Genomic DNA, 18,124 nt, shown 5'->3' with positions numbered 1-18,124 from the left:
AAATTTTCTTAACTACAAGCAAGCATCCTGTATTTTGGACTTCTGGGGCGATTCATGTGGCACTTTATTGTACCTCATGAGAGGCACTGTACACACTTCTAGATGTAATGCTCAGTGTTCAGAGATTATCTACCGGCAATAAGTGGTGCTAACATGCAATCACTAGAGGCAGACCTGGGGGCCTTTGTTAGGCCCCCGGCTACCATAGAAACCATAGACACCCCGTGATAGCATCGCGGGATGCCAGTGGGGTGGGAGAGGGAGCCCCCTCCCTCAAAAACCACTTAGATGCAGCGCTTGTTATTGAGCGCCGCATCTGAGGGGTTAAATGTGATCGGTGATGTAATATAAATATGGCATCGCCGCAATCGTAACGACCCACTAAAAAAAGTTGTTATGTTATTTATATCACACGGTAAACTGCGTAAGTTTAAGACGCAAAAAAGAATGATGAAATTTCCGTTTTTTTTACTCTACCCCACAAAAAAAGTCAATAAAAAGTTAATCAATAAATTATATGTACCCCAAAATGGTGCTATTAAAAAATACAACTTGTCCTGCAAAAAAAAAATTCCTAAACAGCTATGTCGACGGAAAAATAAAAAAGTTATAGCTCTTTGAATGCAACGATGGAAAAACAAAAAAAATTGCTCGGTCAGGTTTAAAATACCTTCGGTATTAAGGGGTTAATACTGTTCTGAAGATAGATGTGTTATTATTGTCAAATTAGTGGTTGAATTTAGTTGCCAAATATGTATTGGTCGAGTTGCTTGTGTCTTGAAACTTCCCTCTCTCTATCATGTGTTTTTGTTTTTTTTTTCTTTTTTTGAAAAGTCTATATTTTTCCATTTTGACAAAAAGGACTACAGAGTAAATACATTAAGGCATGCATGTTGATACAGTACGGTAATTAAGGTGCCATGATCCATTATCACGCCACAATTAAGCACACATTCACACACGCGTCATACAATATCCCCAACCCACTCCCACCCTCCCCACCAGCTGTACATGCACAATTAGACTGCAGTCTCTGAGTTCTCCAACCATCTGGACCAGATTTCACTTAATTTACTAGGGTAATTTCCACTGAGCTATAATTTCTGATACATATTTCTTCACCAGTTGCATCCACTGCATTGGACTCGGACATACCTCAGCCTTCCAAGCCATAATCACTACCTTTCCAGCACAAAATAGAACAAATCTGAAGAATATCTGATCATAATAGCCCTGTACAACATTGTTCATGATGCCCAATGAACACATTTGGGGGGTGAGGAGTCGAGGGAAACCAAAGTGGACATGAAGGAATCCCAGCACCTCCGACCAAAAGGGCAGAATCCTGGGGCATAACCACATGCAATGTAGAGAAGTGCCAGCATCAGAATGGCATCTAAAACAACTATCAGAAGTAGACGCTCCAATTCTTCCGAGTCTGTCCGGGGTATAGTGTATGCGGTGTAAAAACAAGACTGTATCAGAAAATCTCTAGGACTTACAACTGAATCAAAGAATGACAATTCTACTTCCCTCCACTCCTCTACCAAGCCAGGGATATCTCTCTTCCAACCAATCCATGCCCTATTAAAGGGCCTCCGTCCAAAAGATAATAGTATAGCATAGGTTTGCGTGAGGACCTTCGGCAGGTCTGGAAGAACCAAGAAGGTCCTCCAGCCTGGAGAAGCCCAACAAAGTTGCAGCAGAGCCGAATTGGGTGGTACAAGCATGGCGTAATTGAAGATAGTGGAAAAAAAAACCTTTCCTGAAATGTCCTGTTGATCCCTCAGTTCAGAAAACGTCACAAAGACAGAGTTCGTAGAGTATAATTGCCCTAGAAATTTAGTCCCCACCCTCGACCAAAACGCCATTCTTGGTAAAGATCCAAGATGGGGTAAACAGGGGTTATTCCATAGTCGGGTTCTAGGGGAGCATACGGGGACGTATTGGTTCCCATCTGGACATGTGCTGCCTTCCAGGCTCTAGCCACCGTCTGAAGCGGTAGCGGTACAAGACAAGGGGCTTTGAATATAAAAAGGAGATTTGTAGGACCCTCATAAGATGTCATAAGTGCCCCCGCCAGTGCAGTAGCTTCATTACCCAGTTCTATATCTATCCACCACCGTGCGTGCGCTAACTGTGACGCTATGTAGTATAAATACAGATTAGGTGCCGCCATTCCCCCTAGGTGCTTGCAATAAATCAAGACTGAACCGAGGCACACCACCCTGTCAGTAAAAAGAGCGTAAAATGTCATCCAAATTTCTAAACTGTGTATAAAATAAGTACAAAAACTTGGGTCAATAAATCATTTTAAACAGGTTAATCCCACCATATACAGAGAGAGAATGGTCTACCCAAGTGTTCAGTTGAATTGCAGTAGAGGCTTCTACAGGGTCTAGATTAAGTTCACGGTAACGGAGTAGATTAAGGGAGACCTTTATCCCAAGATAAGTAAATTGGGGAACTATTCTTAATGGCACTGGGAGATTATGTCTGGGTTTTTCTTTTTAACTGCCTAAATGGTCCCCAACCTTTCAACATACTGTGCAGAAATCAATAGTACAAGCAGATATAGGTAACTTTTTAACATATCTTACAAGAGAAAAATGCCTCTTTCTCCACTTATCCGGCTCCTTTCCTCTTTCTTCCTCCTAAGTGTTCGCTCACTTTAAATTTACTGCTAAATCCATTTTGAGAGACGAGATGGATTCTCAGCTCATTGAAGGATCAGGTTACAGCTGCCCTTAGAAGTCTACAGAGGGAGCAGAAGCAGAATGGGAGCGAGACAGAGAGAAAAACAAATGCTGCAGCAGCTTCTAGTAAGTGTTATATCTCACCCCAGTGCTGGATTCACAGCTATACTGCTCAATACTGTTGTATGATGTCCTCCATGTCGCTGCTATTTCTATATATGTGATCGATAGAAGAGCAGGATGTCCTCTTACCTATGTGTGCAGTGTATGGCAGACATGATAGCCATTAGGCTCCACCCACTAGCTCAGATATAAGTCCTATAATGGCCAGAAATAGTGTGATTCCATATAACAGCTTATTCTGAAAAGTTAGGTGCGCTTTAAGGACACGGCCTACTTTTTGCCTTTTAAAGGGGTTCACTGCCTTGGACAAACCCTACTTGTTACAAAGGTCCTTTGACTATAAGAAGATCACAAAGTATCCCCCTACTTGGACTCCTAGCGATCAGCTAGAATCTGTGGGGAAATCTGACAGTAAGTGATCAATTCCCCTGCAGTGCCAGGGCTGGCATTAGGTGGGGCAAACTGGCAATTGCCCAGGGCACCCATCCACTTAGGGCCCCCTGCCCGCGGCTGCTACAGGACCCGAGGCATGAGGGGGCCTTCGCTGCCTGGCCCATAACATTTGTGGGCCGGGCGGCATGTCCCCCCTATGCCTGGTGGCATCGCTAGTACCGGAGGGGGCCTGGGTACTAGCGACAGCCACATTTACTTGTATCTGCGGGGAAAGGTGAGTACAATATTATTATTATTTTTTTTTGGGGGGGGTTGTGTGGCAATATACAGGGGGGATTGCTATGTAGCACTATATACAAGAGGGGGAGCAATGTGCCACTATATGAAAGGGGGGCTGTGTGGCACTATATACAAAGTGAGGGGCTGTGTGGCACTATATACAAGGGGGGGGGGCTTTGCGGCACTATATACAATGGGAGGGGCTGTCTGGCGCTATATACAAGGGGAGGGTCTGTGTGGCCCTATATAAAAGGGGAGGGACTGTGTGGCACTATAAACAAGGGGAGGGCTGTGTGACACTTTACACAAGGGGGCTGTGTGGCACTATATACAAGGGGGGCTTTGTGTCAATATACTAAGGGGCTGTGTGGCTCTATCTGCTAGGGGGGTTGTATGGCACAATATACAAGGAGGGAGGACTGGCACTATCTACAGGGGGCTGTGAGTGGCGGTATCTACAGGGGGCATTATTACTGGGGACACAAAGGGGGCATGGTTACTGATAGGGCACTTTTATTGTGTTGAGCACTGAGGGATCATTATTATTGTGTGGGGCACTGTGGATTAGGAGTTTGTTTAGAGGATGGGGTATAAGGGTATGTGCACATGATAACTGGCTTTTACGTCTGAAATTACAGACTGTTTTCAGGAGAAAACAGCTCCGTCGTTTCAGACGTAAATGCTCCTCCTCGCATTTTGCGAGGCGTCATTGATGCCCGTAATCTTGAGCTGTTCTTCATTGAATTCAATGAAAAACGGCTCAAATTACGTTTCAAAGAAGTGTCCTGCACTTCTTTGACAAGGCAGTCACAGCTGTCAAACGACGACGCGTAAATGACAGGTCGTCGGCACAGTACGTCGGCAAACCCATTGAAATGAATGGGCAGATGTTTGCCGACGTATTGGAGCCGTATTTTCAGATGTAAAATGAGGCATAATACGCCTCGTTCACGTCTGAGAATAGGTCGTGTGAACCCAGCCTTAGTGTGGAGGGTGCTGGAAAAACAAGAAACCAACATATCTGTGTGTCAAATTCTGCAGACACAAGTCATGGCTAGAATAAGTCGTCACGGTGTTCTAGGCCAGATGGAGAAAAAATAAAAAGGCAAAGTGAACGACTAATCAGAAAAAACATTGCCTGTGAGTCACTGGATATAAATGTGTTGTAAACACTTGTATACAGGTGCTCTGCAGACGATATAACTGACATCTACCACTATATGGTCACTATATGGTGGTAATATTATATGGTCTGCAGAGCTTTTGTGTATAACTGGCATCTTCCACTATATGGTCATTATATGGTGTTAATATTGGTCTTTGTATAGTGGTTTTTATTGAGTAACAGTATGGGGGCGTTATTCAGTCACTGTGGTTATGGTATAGCAATATTATTCAGTAACAGTATGGGGGTATTATTCAGTCACTGTGGTTATGGTGTGGTGGTATTATTCAGAAACTGTATGGGGGTATTATTCAGACACTATGTGGTTATGGTGTGGTGGTATTATTCAGTAGCAGTATGGGGGTATTATTCAGTCACTGTGTGGTTATGGTGTGGCAGTATTATTCAGTAACAGTATGGGGTATTATTCAGTCACTATGTGGTTATGGTGTGGAGGTATTATTTGGACCTTATAATGTATTATTATTAGTTATATTGGTCTTAGAATAATGTTGGGTTCAGTAACAGTATGCAGGTAATATTTCATCTGGTATAGTGGTATGATTTAATAACTGTACATGTATATAGATAATTATTTGGGTGAGAGGGGGAGACATATGCTTTGGGGCTTGCAACACTCCTGGACGCGCTTGAAATCGCAGTTCTCTGCACACCGCCTTCTAAATTGACTGCATTATTGATACAGTAAGGGTTCGTTGACATCAGTGTTGGGTTCCATTGATGGGTTCCGTCAGACCATTCCATCGGAGGAATCTATCAACGGAAAGGCAAACAGAAACCATAGCTTCCATTTGCATTACCATTGATTTCAATGGTAATGCTTCTATTGCAAATGGTTTCCGTTTATCTCCGTTCCGTAAGGTTTCCAATTTTTGGGTGGAATCAATAGCGACTGAAGTCGACTGCACTATTGTTTCCGCCCCAAAAAAACTGAACTGCGGGGTTCCGAGGGCTGCACTGGCAGCACAGAGGCTTAACAATGGCTTCCTGTCTGCCAAGTAGGGAAGCCTGTTAGGTCCCGGCGGGGCCTAAAATGCTTCCGTCCCCAGAAACAAGATGGCGCAGGCTTGGAAGCTGAGGCTGCGACATCAGCCGCCGGTGTCAGTCGTATGTTACAGCTGACACCGTGCTGTAATGGGAGGGAATGGAGCTAGATAGATGCCACGATCAAAAGCGATCGCGGCATCCTAGTGGTTTGAAGATGATCGGCATCGCTGCGATGTGATCACAGGGTTGCCAATCATAGCTATGGCAACCGGAGGCCTAACAATGGCCTCCTGGTCTGCCACGAATGGAAGCCCATTAGGCCCTGGCCAGAGGCAGGGCCTAATAGGCTTGCTGTTAGTGAAGCTCTTGTCAATGTAGGGTTCATGGACCCACAGGACCGTACCGCCTTGGCCAACAGGGCGCAGGTTAAAGTCTATAGTTTGCATAGGGTAACTGGGCAGCTCGGAGAGTAGCAAGGCAGGCTCGGCTGGGACTAGGCAGCAGGCAGACGTCAGGAGTGGTATGCAGCACAGCACGACTTAGGCTCAGCACGGCACTCGACCAGGATAGCATGGGATACAGGTAACAGGATCAGGAACAGGAACACTGGAAAACACTAGGAGACCATCACATAGACAAACTTAGGGTATGGCAACAACGCTCAGGCATAGAAGCAAGGGGCTGAACCCCTCTTATAGTCCAGGGCACTCATGGGCTGATAGTTCATTAAAGTCCGGTGCGTGCGTTGCCCCTTTAAGAGCCGGCACGAGCGTGTGCGCGAACCCTACAGGATCCGGCCGAGGTGAGTGGAAGCGAGCGCTGGCGTCTCCTGAGGAGGAGACTGGGATCAGCACTCGCCGACCCATGGCTGCGGCCGTCAGGGGGAGATTGAACCTGACGGCCCGCAGCCACGGACATGACCGCTCTAATGCTTTGCACTACGTGGGTAGTACAATGTATTAGAGTAAAGATCAGGGGTGTAGGCCTTCAAGTCCACTAGTTGGACAAAACAAAAAGTTAATAAAAATGTTTAATAAAGTGTAAAAATAAAACACTCAAGTTAAAAAAAAAAACACTGCCTTTTTTCCTATAAGTTTGTTATTGTAGGAAACAAATGAAAACGTAAAAATAAAATACACATATTTGGTATCGTCGCTTTCGTAACAACCCAAACTATAAATGTTATTTGTCCCACACGGTGAACACCGCAAAAAAACCTAAATAAACAACTATACCAGAATCACTATTTTTTTGGTCACCACCCCATACAAAACATAGAATAAAAAGTGATCAAAAAGTCTCATGTGCCCAAAAATAGTACGAATAAAAACTACAAGCCGTCCCGCAATAAACAAGCCCTTAGCTTTTTTGATGAAAAATAAAAAAGTTATGGCTCTCATAATATTGTGACACAAAAAATAAAATAGTTTTTTAAAAAAGTGATTTTATTGTGCAAACGCTGCAAAACATTAAAAAAAAGATAAATATAGTATCGCCGTAATCTTATCGACCCGCACAATTTAGTAAAACGTCATTTATAGCCTATGGTAAACACTGTAAAAAAAAACAATAGAAAACATTGTCAGAATTTCTTGTTTTTGGTCACCTTGCTTGCTAAAAAATTTATTAAAAGGTGATCAAAAAATCGTATGTACCCCAAAATGGTACCAATGAAAACTACAGATTGTCCCACAACAAATAAGCCCTCCCACAGCTCTGGTGGAGAAAAAAGAAAGAAGTTCTGGCTCTCCGAATATGGCGACGCAAAATGTGCAGTGTTCCAAAAGCGGATAAGATCGGGCACCAAATATCAGTGTGACACCGGCTACACATGTATGAATTATTTATTTACCGCATTATTATACCCTCTTATTATGCCCTGATGTTCTCCGCACAGCTTACATATGCCCCCACATTATAAACTGAAATACCAGCAAATCGCCAAACAGAACTACTACCAAGCAAAATCTGCGCTCCAAAAGCCAAAATGGCGCGCCCTTCCTTCTGAGCCCTACAGCGTGCCCAAACAGCAGTTTACATCCACATATATGGCATCACCATACCCGAGAGAACCCGCTTAACATTTTATGAGGTATTTGTCTTCAGTGGCACAAACTGGGTACAAAGTATTGTGCACTAAAATGGCATATCAGCGGAAAATGTAAATTTTTACTTTGCACCATCCGCTAGACATTCGTTTCTAATGAAAAAAACACATGGGGTCAAAATGCTCATTATACCCCTTCATATGCCCTACGGGGTGTAGTTTCCAAGATAGGGGTCACTACTTGGGGGTTTGTTTTACTATTTGTCCTCAGAGCCCTGCAATTGTGGGTCAATGCTGTTAAAATACCAAAATAGGCCTCAAATGCGCATGGTGCTCTTCAATTCTGAGCCCTGTGATTTATCCAGCCAAATGCTAAATGCCTTGAGGGGTGTAGATTCTAAAATGGGTTTCACTTCTTGGGGGTTTTCACTGTACTCTGGTACCTCAGGGCAGAGGCGTAGGTAGGTTCTCCAGCACCCGGGGGAAAGATTCAGCTTGGCACACCCCCTCCCGGACCTCTTTCCTGACATCTCCTTCCCCCTCGCCCTGATTGTTTTCTCTACCAATCAATGAGGTGTCATTTTTTTCCACATTTTTTTTTTTATGTAACTCGAGCATAAAACCATTTGTACATTTTACCAGCAATATAGTTCTATATACAACACCAGAACCAAGCTCATTACATATATATATATAGCACCAGAACCAAGCTCAGTGAATATATACAGCGCCAGAACAAAGCTCAGTGAATATGTACAGCGCCAGAACCAAGATCAGTACATATATCCAGTGCCAGAACCAAGCTCAGTACATATATACAGTGCCAGAACCAAGCTAAGTACATATATACAGTGCCAGAAACAAGATCAGTACATATATACAGCACCAGAACCAAGCTCAATAAATATATGCATTACCAGAATCAAGCCCAGTACATATATACAGCACCAGAACCAAGCTCAGTACATAAATTCAGCACCGGAACAAATACAGCTCAATTTAGTTCAACCCCTGCCGTAAAGGTTTACACTAAATTGTATACAGCTCCCAGCATGGCCCAAACGATGGTAAGGATATGCAGGGAGATGCTGTTGCACAAAAAAAATAAATCATACCACCATCATCTTGCTGCTGATCATACAGTGACTACGGTGCTGATTAGAGGCAGAATAAACATTTACATTAAGTGACTCACAGGTGATGATCTCATATTCTAGTTGTTCTTTTTCTCTTTTCTTCTCCATCCGGTCCAGACCTCTGTGACGACTTCTCCCGGCCACAGCCCATTTCTGCAGTTTGCAACTCAGATATCTTCAGTTTCTCACTTTTCAAACATTTCTGTAGCTATAAACAAAGATAAAGTTCTCATGGTGCCAGCCACTGTGCCCCTGAATATAAGAGCACCATACACTGTCCCTGATTATAATAGCACCATACACTGTGACACACACACACACACTGCCCCTGTATATAGTGCCCCCTGTATATAGTGCCCTACATAGATCCCCTTGTAGATAGTGTCGAACATATAGCCACCCCTCTAGATAGTACACTACATACAGTGAAGGAAATAAGTATTTGATCCCTTGCTGATTTTGTAAGTTTGCCCACTGTCAAAGTCATGAACAGTCTAGAATTTTTAGGCTAGGTTAATTTTACCAGTGAGAGATAGATTATATTTAAAAAAAACAGAAAATCACATAGTCAAAATTATATATATTTATTTGCATTGTGCACAGAGAAATAAGTATTTGATCCCTTTGGCAAACAAGACTTAATACTTGGTGGCAAAACCCTTGTTGGCAAGCACAGCAGTCAGACATTTTTTGTAGTTGATGATGAGGTTTGCACACATGTTAGATGGGATTTTGGCCCACTCCTCTTTGCAGATCATCTGTAAATCATTAAGATTTCGAGGCTGTCGCTTGGCAACTCGGATCTTCAGCTCCCTCCATAAGTTTTCGATGGGATTAAGGTCTGGAGACTGGCTAGGCCACTCCATGACCTTAATGTGCTTCTTTTTGAGCCACTCCTTTGTTGCCTTGGCTGTATGTTTCGGGTCATTGTCGTACTGGAAGACCCAGCCACGAGCCATTTTTAATGTCCTGGGGGAGGGAAGGAGGTCGTCACTCAGGATTTGACGGTACATGGTTCCATCCATTCTCCCATTGATGCGGTGACGTAGTCCTGTGCCCTTAGCAGAGAAACACCCCCAAAACATAATGTTTCCACCTCCATGCTTGACAGTGAGGACGGTGTTCTTTTGGGTCATAGGCAGCATTTCTCTTCCTCCAAACACGGCGAGTTGAGTTAATGCCAAAGAGCTCAATTTTAGTCTCATCTGACCACAGCACCTTCTCCCAATCACTCGCAGAATCATCCAGATGTTCATTTGCAAACTTCAGACGGGCCTGTACATGTGCCTTCTTGAGCAGGGGGACCTTGCGGGCACTGCAGGATTTTAATCCATTACGGCGTAATGTGTTACCAATGGTTTTCTTGGTGACTGTGGTCCCAGCTGCCTTGAGATCATTAACAAGTTCCCCCCGTGTAGTTTTCGGCTGAGCTCTCACCTTCCTCAGGATCAAGGATACCCCACGAGGTGAGATTTTGCATGGAGCCCCAGATGGATGTCGATTGACAGTCATTTTGTATGTCTTCCATTTTCTTACTATTGCACCAACAGTTGTCTCCTTCTCACCCAGCGTCTTACTTATGGTTTTGTAGCCCATTCCAGCCTTGTGCAGGTCTATGATCTTGTCCCTGACATCCTTAGAAAGCTCTTTGGTCTTGCCCATGTTGTAGAGGTTAGAGTCAGACTGATTAATTGAGTCTGTGGACAGGAGTCTTTTATACAGGTGACCATTTAAGACAGCTGTCTTTAATGCAGTCACCAAGTTGATTTGGAGCGTGTAACTGGTCTGGAGGAGGCTGAACTCTTAATGGTTGGTAGGGGATCAAATACTTATTTCTCTGTGCACAATGCAAATAAATATATATAATTTTGACTATGTGATTTGCAGTTTTTTTTTAAATATAATCTATCTCTCACTGGTAAAATTAACCTAGCCTAAAAATTCTAGACTGTTCATGACTTTGACAGTGGGCAAACTTACAAAATCAGCAAGGGATCAAATACTTATTTCCTTCACTGTATAGACCCCTGTATATAGTGCCCCACATATAGTGCCCCATGTGTAGCCCCCCTGTAGATAGCCCCCCTGTAGATAGTGCTACACATATAGCCTACCATTGTATATAGTGTCCAACATATAGCCAACCACTGTAGATAGTGCCCTACATATATCGTCCCCTATAAATAGTGCTCCACATATAGCCCACCCCTGTATATAGTCCCTCACATATAGCTCCCCCTATAGTGCTCCACATATAGCCCACCCCATGTATGGCCCACCCCTGTATATAGTGCCTCACATATAGCTCCCTCTATAGTGCTCCACATACTGCCCACTTCTGTATATAGTGCCTTACATATAGCTCCCACTATAGTGCTCCACATATAGCCCACCCCTGTATATATCCCACCCCTGTATATAGTGCCTCACATATAGCTCCCCGTATAGTGCTTCACATATAGCCCCCCCTGTAGATAGAGCCGACTCCTGTAGATAGAGCCCCCCTGTAGATAATGTCACTCACGTTTTAATTAGGATAAAAAAAATTACATACCTTAATCCCGTTCCAGCGTCGTCCGGTGGAAATGCAGACCTGTTCTTTTCTCAGCAGGTCTCCTGGGGTTGAAAGGCGCAAGCATTGCGATGATGTCATCGCGCCACTTGTGTCTGACATATGCTGATTGGCAGGGCACTATGACTTGCCCTGTCAGCGCCTTTCAACGATGCAAGCGGCGCAAAGAAGTAATCGCGCCGCTTGAGTAATTGAAAGGCGCTGAATGGCCGGGCACAGATCTTACCAGGCCATTCATCGTGTATGATGGGTGTAGTTTCCAAGATGGGGTGTGTTTTGGGGGGTTTCCACTGATTTTGTCCCTCAGGGGCTTTGCAAATGCGACACGGCACTGAAAACTAGTCCAGCAAAATTTGAGCTCCAAAAGCCAAATGGCGCTCCTTCCCTTCTGAAGGCTGCTGTGTGTTTAAACTTAAGTTTATGACCACATAGGGGATATTTCCATAATCGGGAGAAATTGATTTACGAATGTTGGGGTGGTTTTTCTCCTTTCCTTCTAATAATGTAAAATTTTATATTTTATTTGAAAAAATTTGGATTTACATTTTTATGGCTTAATTCAAAGAAATTTAGCAAAAAAACTGTGGGATCAAAATGCTAACTATACCCCTAGATTAATTCCTTGGGGTGTGATTTCCAAAATGATGTCTTTCTGAGGGATTTTCCTATGTTTTGGCACCACAAGACCTCTTCAAATCTTACATAGTGCCTAAAATATATTCTAAAAAAAGGAGGCCTGAAAATCCACTAGGTGCTCCTTTGATTCTGAGGCCGGTGTTTCAGTCCATTAGCACACTAGGGCCATATGTGGAATATTTCTAAAAACTGCAGAATCTGGGCAATTAATATTGAGTTGGGTTGCTCTGGTAAAACCTTCTGTGTTACAGGAAAAAATTTATTACAAATGAATTTCGGTAAAAAAAATGAAATTTATAAATTTCACCTCCACATAGCTTTAATTCCTGAGAAACGCCTAGAGGGTTAAGACACTTTCTAAATGCTGTTTTGAATAATTTGAGGGGTGCAGTTTTTAAAATGGGGTGTTTTATGGGGAATTTCTAATATATAAGGCCCTCAAAGCCACTTCAGATCTGAACTGGTCCCTGAAAAAAATTTAAATTCTCTTGAAAATGTGAGAAATTGCTGCTAAAGTTCTAAGCCTTGTAACGTCCTAGAAATATAAATGGACGTTCAAAAAACGATGCAAACAAAGTAGACATATGGGAAATGTAACCTAGTAACTATTTTGTGTGGTATTACTATCTGTCTTACAAGTAGAGACATTTAAATTTAGATTAAAATTTAGATTAAATTTTCTCTCAATTTTGGTGTTTTTCACAAATATTGAATTTATCGATCAAATTTTTTCACTATCATAAAGTACGAGAAAACAATCTGAGAATCGCTTGGATAAGTAAAAGCATTCCAAAGTTATTACCACATAAAGTGACACATGTCAGATTTGAAAAAATAGGCTGTGTTCACAAGGCCAAAACAGGCTGTGTCTCCAAGCTGTTAATGGCACCATTTTGGAGTACATATAAGGTATTGTATAACTTTTATTACTTATTCTGGGGGGTGGAAAAAAACATCATTGCTTTTCCTGTTTTGTTTTTACAGAGTTCACCGCTTGGTATAAATAACATGATAACTTTATTCTCTGGGTCGATAAGTTTATGGAGCTATGACAATTTATATCGATTATTTATAGTTTTACTAGTTTTGCACAATAAAAGTGCTTGCACTCAATTTGTACCATTTAGCCATTTTCCAGTACATACGACTTTTTAATCACTTTTTATTAAAGAGGCACTGTCACCAGTTTAATACTTCCCTATCTCCAACCTAATCTAATAAACGCTTTGTTGTAGGTAACTACTGTTTTGGGTTTTTGGAAAAACGTTAATTAGTGACAAAGTTCTGATTATTTTTACATTTATGCAAATCTTTATTTTTTTGTTTCACCAAGTGGGCGTTGTAAAGAAAAATGTATGACGCTGGCCAATCAGCATCATACGCTTCTCTTCATTCATGCCAGCTTTATTCACAGCACAGTATGATCTCGCGAGATCATGCTGTGACTTCACTTACTCGAGCAGTTCCTTCAACGGAGCGACGGGAGACTGACCAGACATCGCCTCCAGCCGTGCCAGGACTGCTGCTGAGGATAATTGTCCTGGCAGGGCTGGAGGCGATGTCTAGTCAGTCTCCTGTCGCTCCAGTGAAGGAACTGCGGGAATAAGTGACAAAGCTGGGCATAAATAAAGAAAAGTGTATGACGCTGATTGGTCAGCGTCACACACTTTTCTTTACAACGCCCACTAGGTGAAACTAAAAAAAAAACACAGTTGGGCTTTTACAAAAAAATTGCATAAATGTAAAAGTCATCAGAACATTGTCACTAATAAACGTTTTTAAAAACAAAACAGCAGTTACCTTCATCAAAGCGTTTATTAGATTAGGTAGGAGATAGTGAAGTATTAAACTGGTGACAGAGCCTCAGTTTTTTATACCATTTGATCAAAAACTGCAATTTTGACTTTGCTTTTTCTTTTTTTTTATGACGTTTACCATGCAGTATAAATAACATGATACATTTACAGCACCGGTCATTATGGATGCGACAATACCAATTGTGTCGTTTTATTTTTTTCTATAATAATGCATTGTATGAGTGAATAAAAAAGTTTTTTTATTTTCTTTTTTACGTGTGATTTGTTTTTTCTATAAAATGTATTGATCTTCCTTGACTTTTTTTTTTGTCCCACTGTGGGAACATTGTTTGATTGCTGCAATACTTCTGTTTTTTCAGTGCATAATGAATGTCATTGTTAATAAATCCTAATAGGCTCACGTCCAAGGTTGACCTGGAGCCCTTCGTTAGGCCACTGGCTGTCATTGCAACCCATTGGCACCCTGCAATCGTGTCGTGAGGGTGCCTATGGGCTTGCCGAGCGATTCCCTTGCCCCTGTTATACCACTTGGGTGCCGCTGCCATTGTTGATCGATGCACCCATGGGGTTAAATGGCCGGGATCTGAGTTATTTATGATCCCGGCCTCTTCAGAAGTGTGTCAGCTGTATGATACAGATGACATGCTGCTGATGGAGCAGGCCCGTTTACGGCGCTGTGCAGAAACTACCTTCCGCCAGCACCATAAATGTGCGGTGCAGAAAGGGGTTAAAATTTTGTTATACATTATCTGATAATTATCTGAGGATGAAAACATTCCTCAGATTTTATTAGAGAAACAATATGGATGGCATACAAAACATATCACAAGTGTTGTTTTAGCAGAGAACTATTTGAATGTTCACTTGATCCCTCAGGACCGGTTTTTGGCTCTATATAAATACAAGGAAGCCTAAGCAATGTCTAATTCAATATAGATCTGTTTCCAAATGTTAGTAGTGATAAATGGAGGCTGTTTGTTGTATTATTGATACTTGGACATTTTATGGTTCTTAAATGAAAATTATTCTGGCCAGCAGCAAGATATAAAACTTCATATTAGTGTAGAAATAACAAATGAAACCGCTTGTAGGATGAAAAGAAAAAACATAGAAACATGTATTGAAACTCTTACAGCTTTTAAACGAATAGATTTTTGAGCAACCAATGTGAAAACACAAAATGGAGATAGAATTGAGCCTATATATCTACAGTTACAAATTTATTGAGACTGAAATAAAAGTAAAAAAGCGGGTATATTGTTGACACAGCCTTAATATTTCACATTTACTATATTACGACTTGGCTGTCAATCTGGGACCGTAGAATAAAGTGGGCTATTATTATGTTTGCTGAATTTTAGCATCACATTTCTGAAAAATAAAAGTAAATTGCGAAGTACCAAACCTATAATTCTGCCATTCTTGGTGCAGTCCTGCGTTTTTGTTTTTTTAAATACAGAAATCAAGATTGATACATATACTAGCCCTATTTAATAGCTATTCCGCTTAACTTGTAAGAAAAAAATTAGAGACTAGTTGTATTAGGACTAGTAACCTGTACATTAAAGAGGTAGTCTCATGAAGACAATCCTTTTCCATATGCCCTATTAAGGCTTATGGACATCCATCATAGAGGGTGCCCCCCGCCCTTTCAGGACCTCCATCTCACTCTGGCGGACCTAGCAGATCTATGTATTACTGTAGCGGCAAAAATATATGGCTTGCTGCATTTTTCCTCGGCAATACCAACTCATCACCGTGGGTTTCTTAAGCCAGACCCATAGTAATTAGTAGATCACAAGCCCGGCTTCCATTGAAAAAGGTGTTGCCTTCATGAGACAACCCCTCTAAGGTGAAACATCCATAATAATAACCCAAACTTTACCTTCAAGTAAATCACAATACAACGGCTGTGACTACTAACTGGTTTTAAGAATATATACATATCTATCTGTCTATCTATCTATCTATCTATCTATCTATCTATCTATCTATCTATCTATGTATGTATGTATGTATGTATGTATGTATGTATGTATGTATACATACATACATATATTTATTTGAGATGAGCGAATAGATTCTACACTAATCCAAATCGGTCTGAATTTGCCAAAAGTTTAGGATTCTGCGAAATTCGACACTTTTTTGGGGCTTTCGACACCCAAAATGGAGGCTGCCAGCACTCACTTACTAATACATACTTATTAGGTCAGTGCCAATTCCTTCCTCTGTGAAGTGCACACCCCTTTATAGTACAGACTTCTCCATGGACTGTAAGGCACTTCAATTCTGGACATGGCCGCGGATGGAGGGGAATGTGACCAGGCATGTCCATCAGCAGCCCCCATTAAATAACACTGCGCAGCACTGCGTATGCGCTGGTTTCCCTTGCCGCACACAGTTTTATTCAATACGGGCCATTGATGGACGTGTCTGGTCAAATGTATCTACATCAGCGACAATTTTCATAAATGGTGCACCGTACAGACAGTGAAGAAGGCTGTACTAACAGGGGGTGGCTCTTCACAGAGAAAGACATCGGTGCTGATTTTAGAAGACGTCGCACACGAGTTTTCAGGGTAATCCGGACACTTGCAATTTACTATATTATTTTTTCACTGCTTATTTTGTACATTTTTACTTGTTTTTCAATTTAACTTTTTGTTTGTGAAATTTACACAATACAGTTAACTTATTTTTTTTTTTCTGCCAGCTAGAAACTTATGTTTATAAACACGTTTTGTGTATTGGCTTGCATTTTTTAACTCTATTTTGGTTATTTGCCCAGTAACTGCTATAGCTAACAACTAGAAAAGCCGAGCGAGCGGTGTATGGACTCAAAGACTTTGTATTGAGCCCGTACACCACTCTGAGGAAAGCTGATCAGAAACTAAGCGGCACAGCGCTCACCCGAGTACTTCTGCCGCTATGTTTTAGCGATCAGTGGGGGTCTCCGTGCTTGGACTCCTACCGATCAAATCTTCTGACATGTCTCCATGAAATGTTAAAAGTTTTTAAAAAAAAGTTTAGTTACACTTTAAAAATAAATATGATTTAGCTAATTCTCACAAGATGTTTTAGCTATATGTGTTTGTGTGGCCACTCAGTGTTTGTGATGTGGATTCCAGCCAGTCAATTGTTTTGCTAGCATGTCGCGATATTGTATTGAATTGGTTTCAAGAGAAATTGGAGTCCTTAACCTAATTCAAGTAAAGGTAAGGGTGGAAACTTTTGTATGTGATTTACCCACAAAGCCCATAATGAATACTTGTAATAATATGATAGGAGGAAGGATGCATAATTTACAGGCAGTTTAATAAAACATAAACATTTCTGTAATACTGAATTATGTTTGTTTGATTTTATACTCCACAGTCCTTACATTATAACTGAATACATGGGCATCAGGAATGAAAGCTTTATGAAGGTTGCAGCAGTTGGAACATGGATGGGAGACTTTGTTACCGCCTGGATGGTAAGAATCCAATTTTAATATTAGCATTCTACACAGAGGACTGTAGTGTCATTGGTTTCCATAATTATTATGCTAAGAACGGATTAACAAAAGATATTTACATAGTTATTGTTTCTTTAAAAGTAACTTAACACTATACTCAAACTCTTTATCTTATACCAAGACTATTACAGACTACAAAAATCTTTAATCTTGTACTGGAACCAGTTCTTGAATAGCTACATTGGTTAAAGGCTATGGACACTTTGAATGTACCGGTAATTTTTTAATTTTTATTAAATCAATGTGTTTTTAATCACTTTTCTAATTAACAAACTAATTTTGTTTTTCTTCTTACGATGCAGCTTCTATGTATCCTGTATACATAGTATCTGTATTGTTCTCTCTCAGCCGAATCCGTCAGTTCAGCTGAACTGAAAGTTCGGCTGAGTTTGGGTCCTGCGTGTCCCTGACACGCAGGATTCAGATAATGTCGATCACAAACTAATGAATTTAAATGTGATAGAGATTAACTGAGTTCAGTTGAACTGACAGATTCAGCTAAGAGCGAATGATACAGCTTCTATATATACAGGATACATAAAATCTGTATTGTAAAAAGTCAAAAAATTAAGTCAATTAGAAAAGTTATTTTGAAACATAATTAATAAAATAAAATCCATTCAAAGGTGTACAAATCCTTTGTAGTATATTGTACCTTTTCCTGTATTCTGATATAGGATTTAGACATGTCAAAGGATTGCATCAGTTGGCTTTTTATGTGTGGGGACCCCA

The 18,124-nt window shown here is 41.3% G+C and overlaps 1 protein-coding gene across 2 annotated transcripts in view; it reads left to right on the top strand.

Moving 5' to 3' along the window:
* Positions 1-18,124, top strand: part of TMEM117 (transmembrane protein 117) — a 384,863-nt gene that overhangs the window by 163,909 nt on the left and 202,830 nt on the right. For both annotated transcript variants that reach the window (XM_075857038.1, XM_075857037.1), the window contains exon 4: positions 17,251-17,350. In XM_075857038.1, coding sequence (XP_075713153.1) covers positions 17,251-17,350 — 100 coding nt within the window. The remainder of the gene's footprint in view (positions 1-17,250; positions 17,351-18,124) is intronic.

This window comes from Rhinoderma darwinii, chromosome 3 (genome assembly GCF_050947455.1).
Source record: "Rhinoderma darwinii isolate aRhiDar2 chromosome 3, aRhiDar2.hap1, whole genome shotgun sequence".
Taxonomy (NCBI): domain Eukaryota; kingdom Metazoa; phylum Chordata; class Amphibia; order Anura; family Rhinodermatidae; genus Rhinoderma; species Rhinoderma darwinii.
This window is presented reverse-complemented; position numbering and strand designations above follow the sequence as displayed.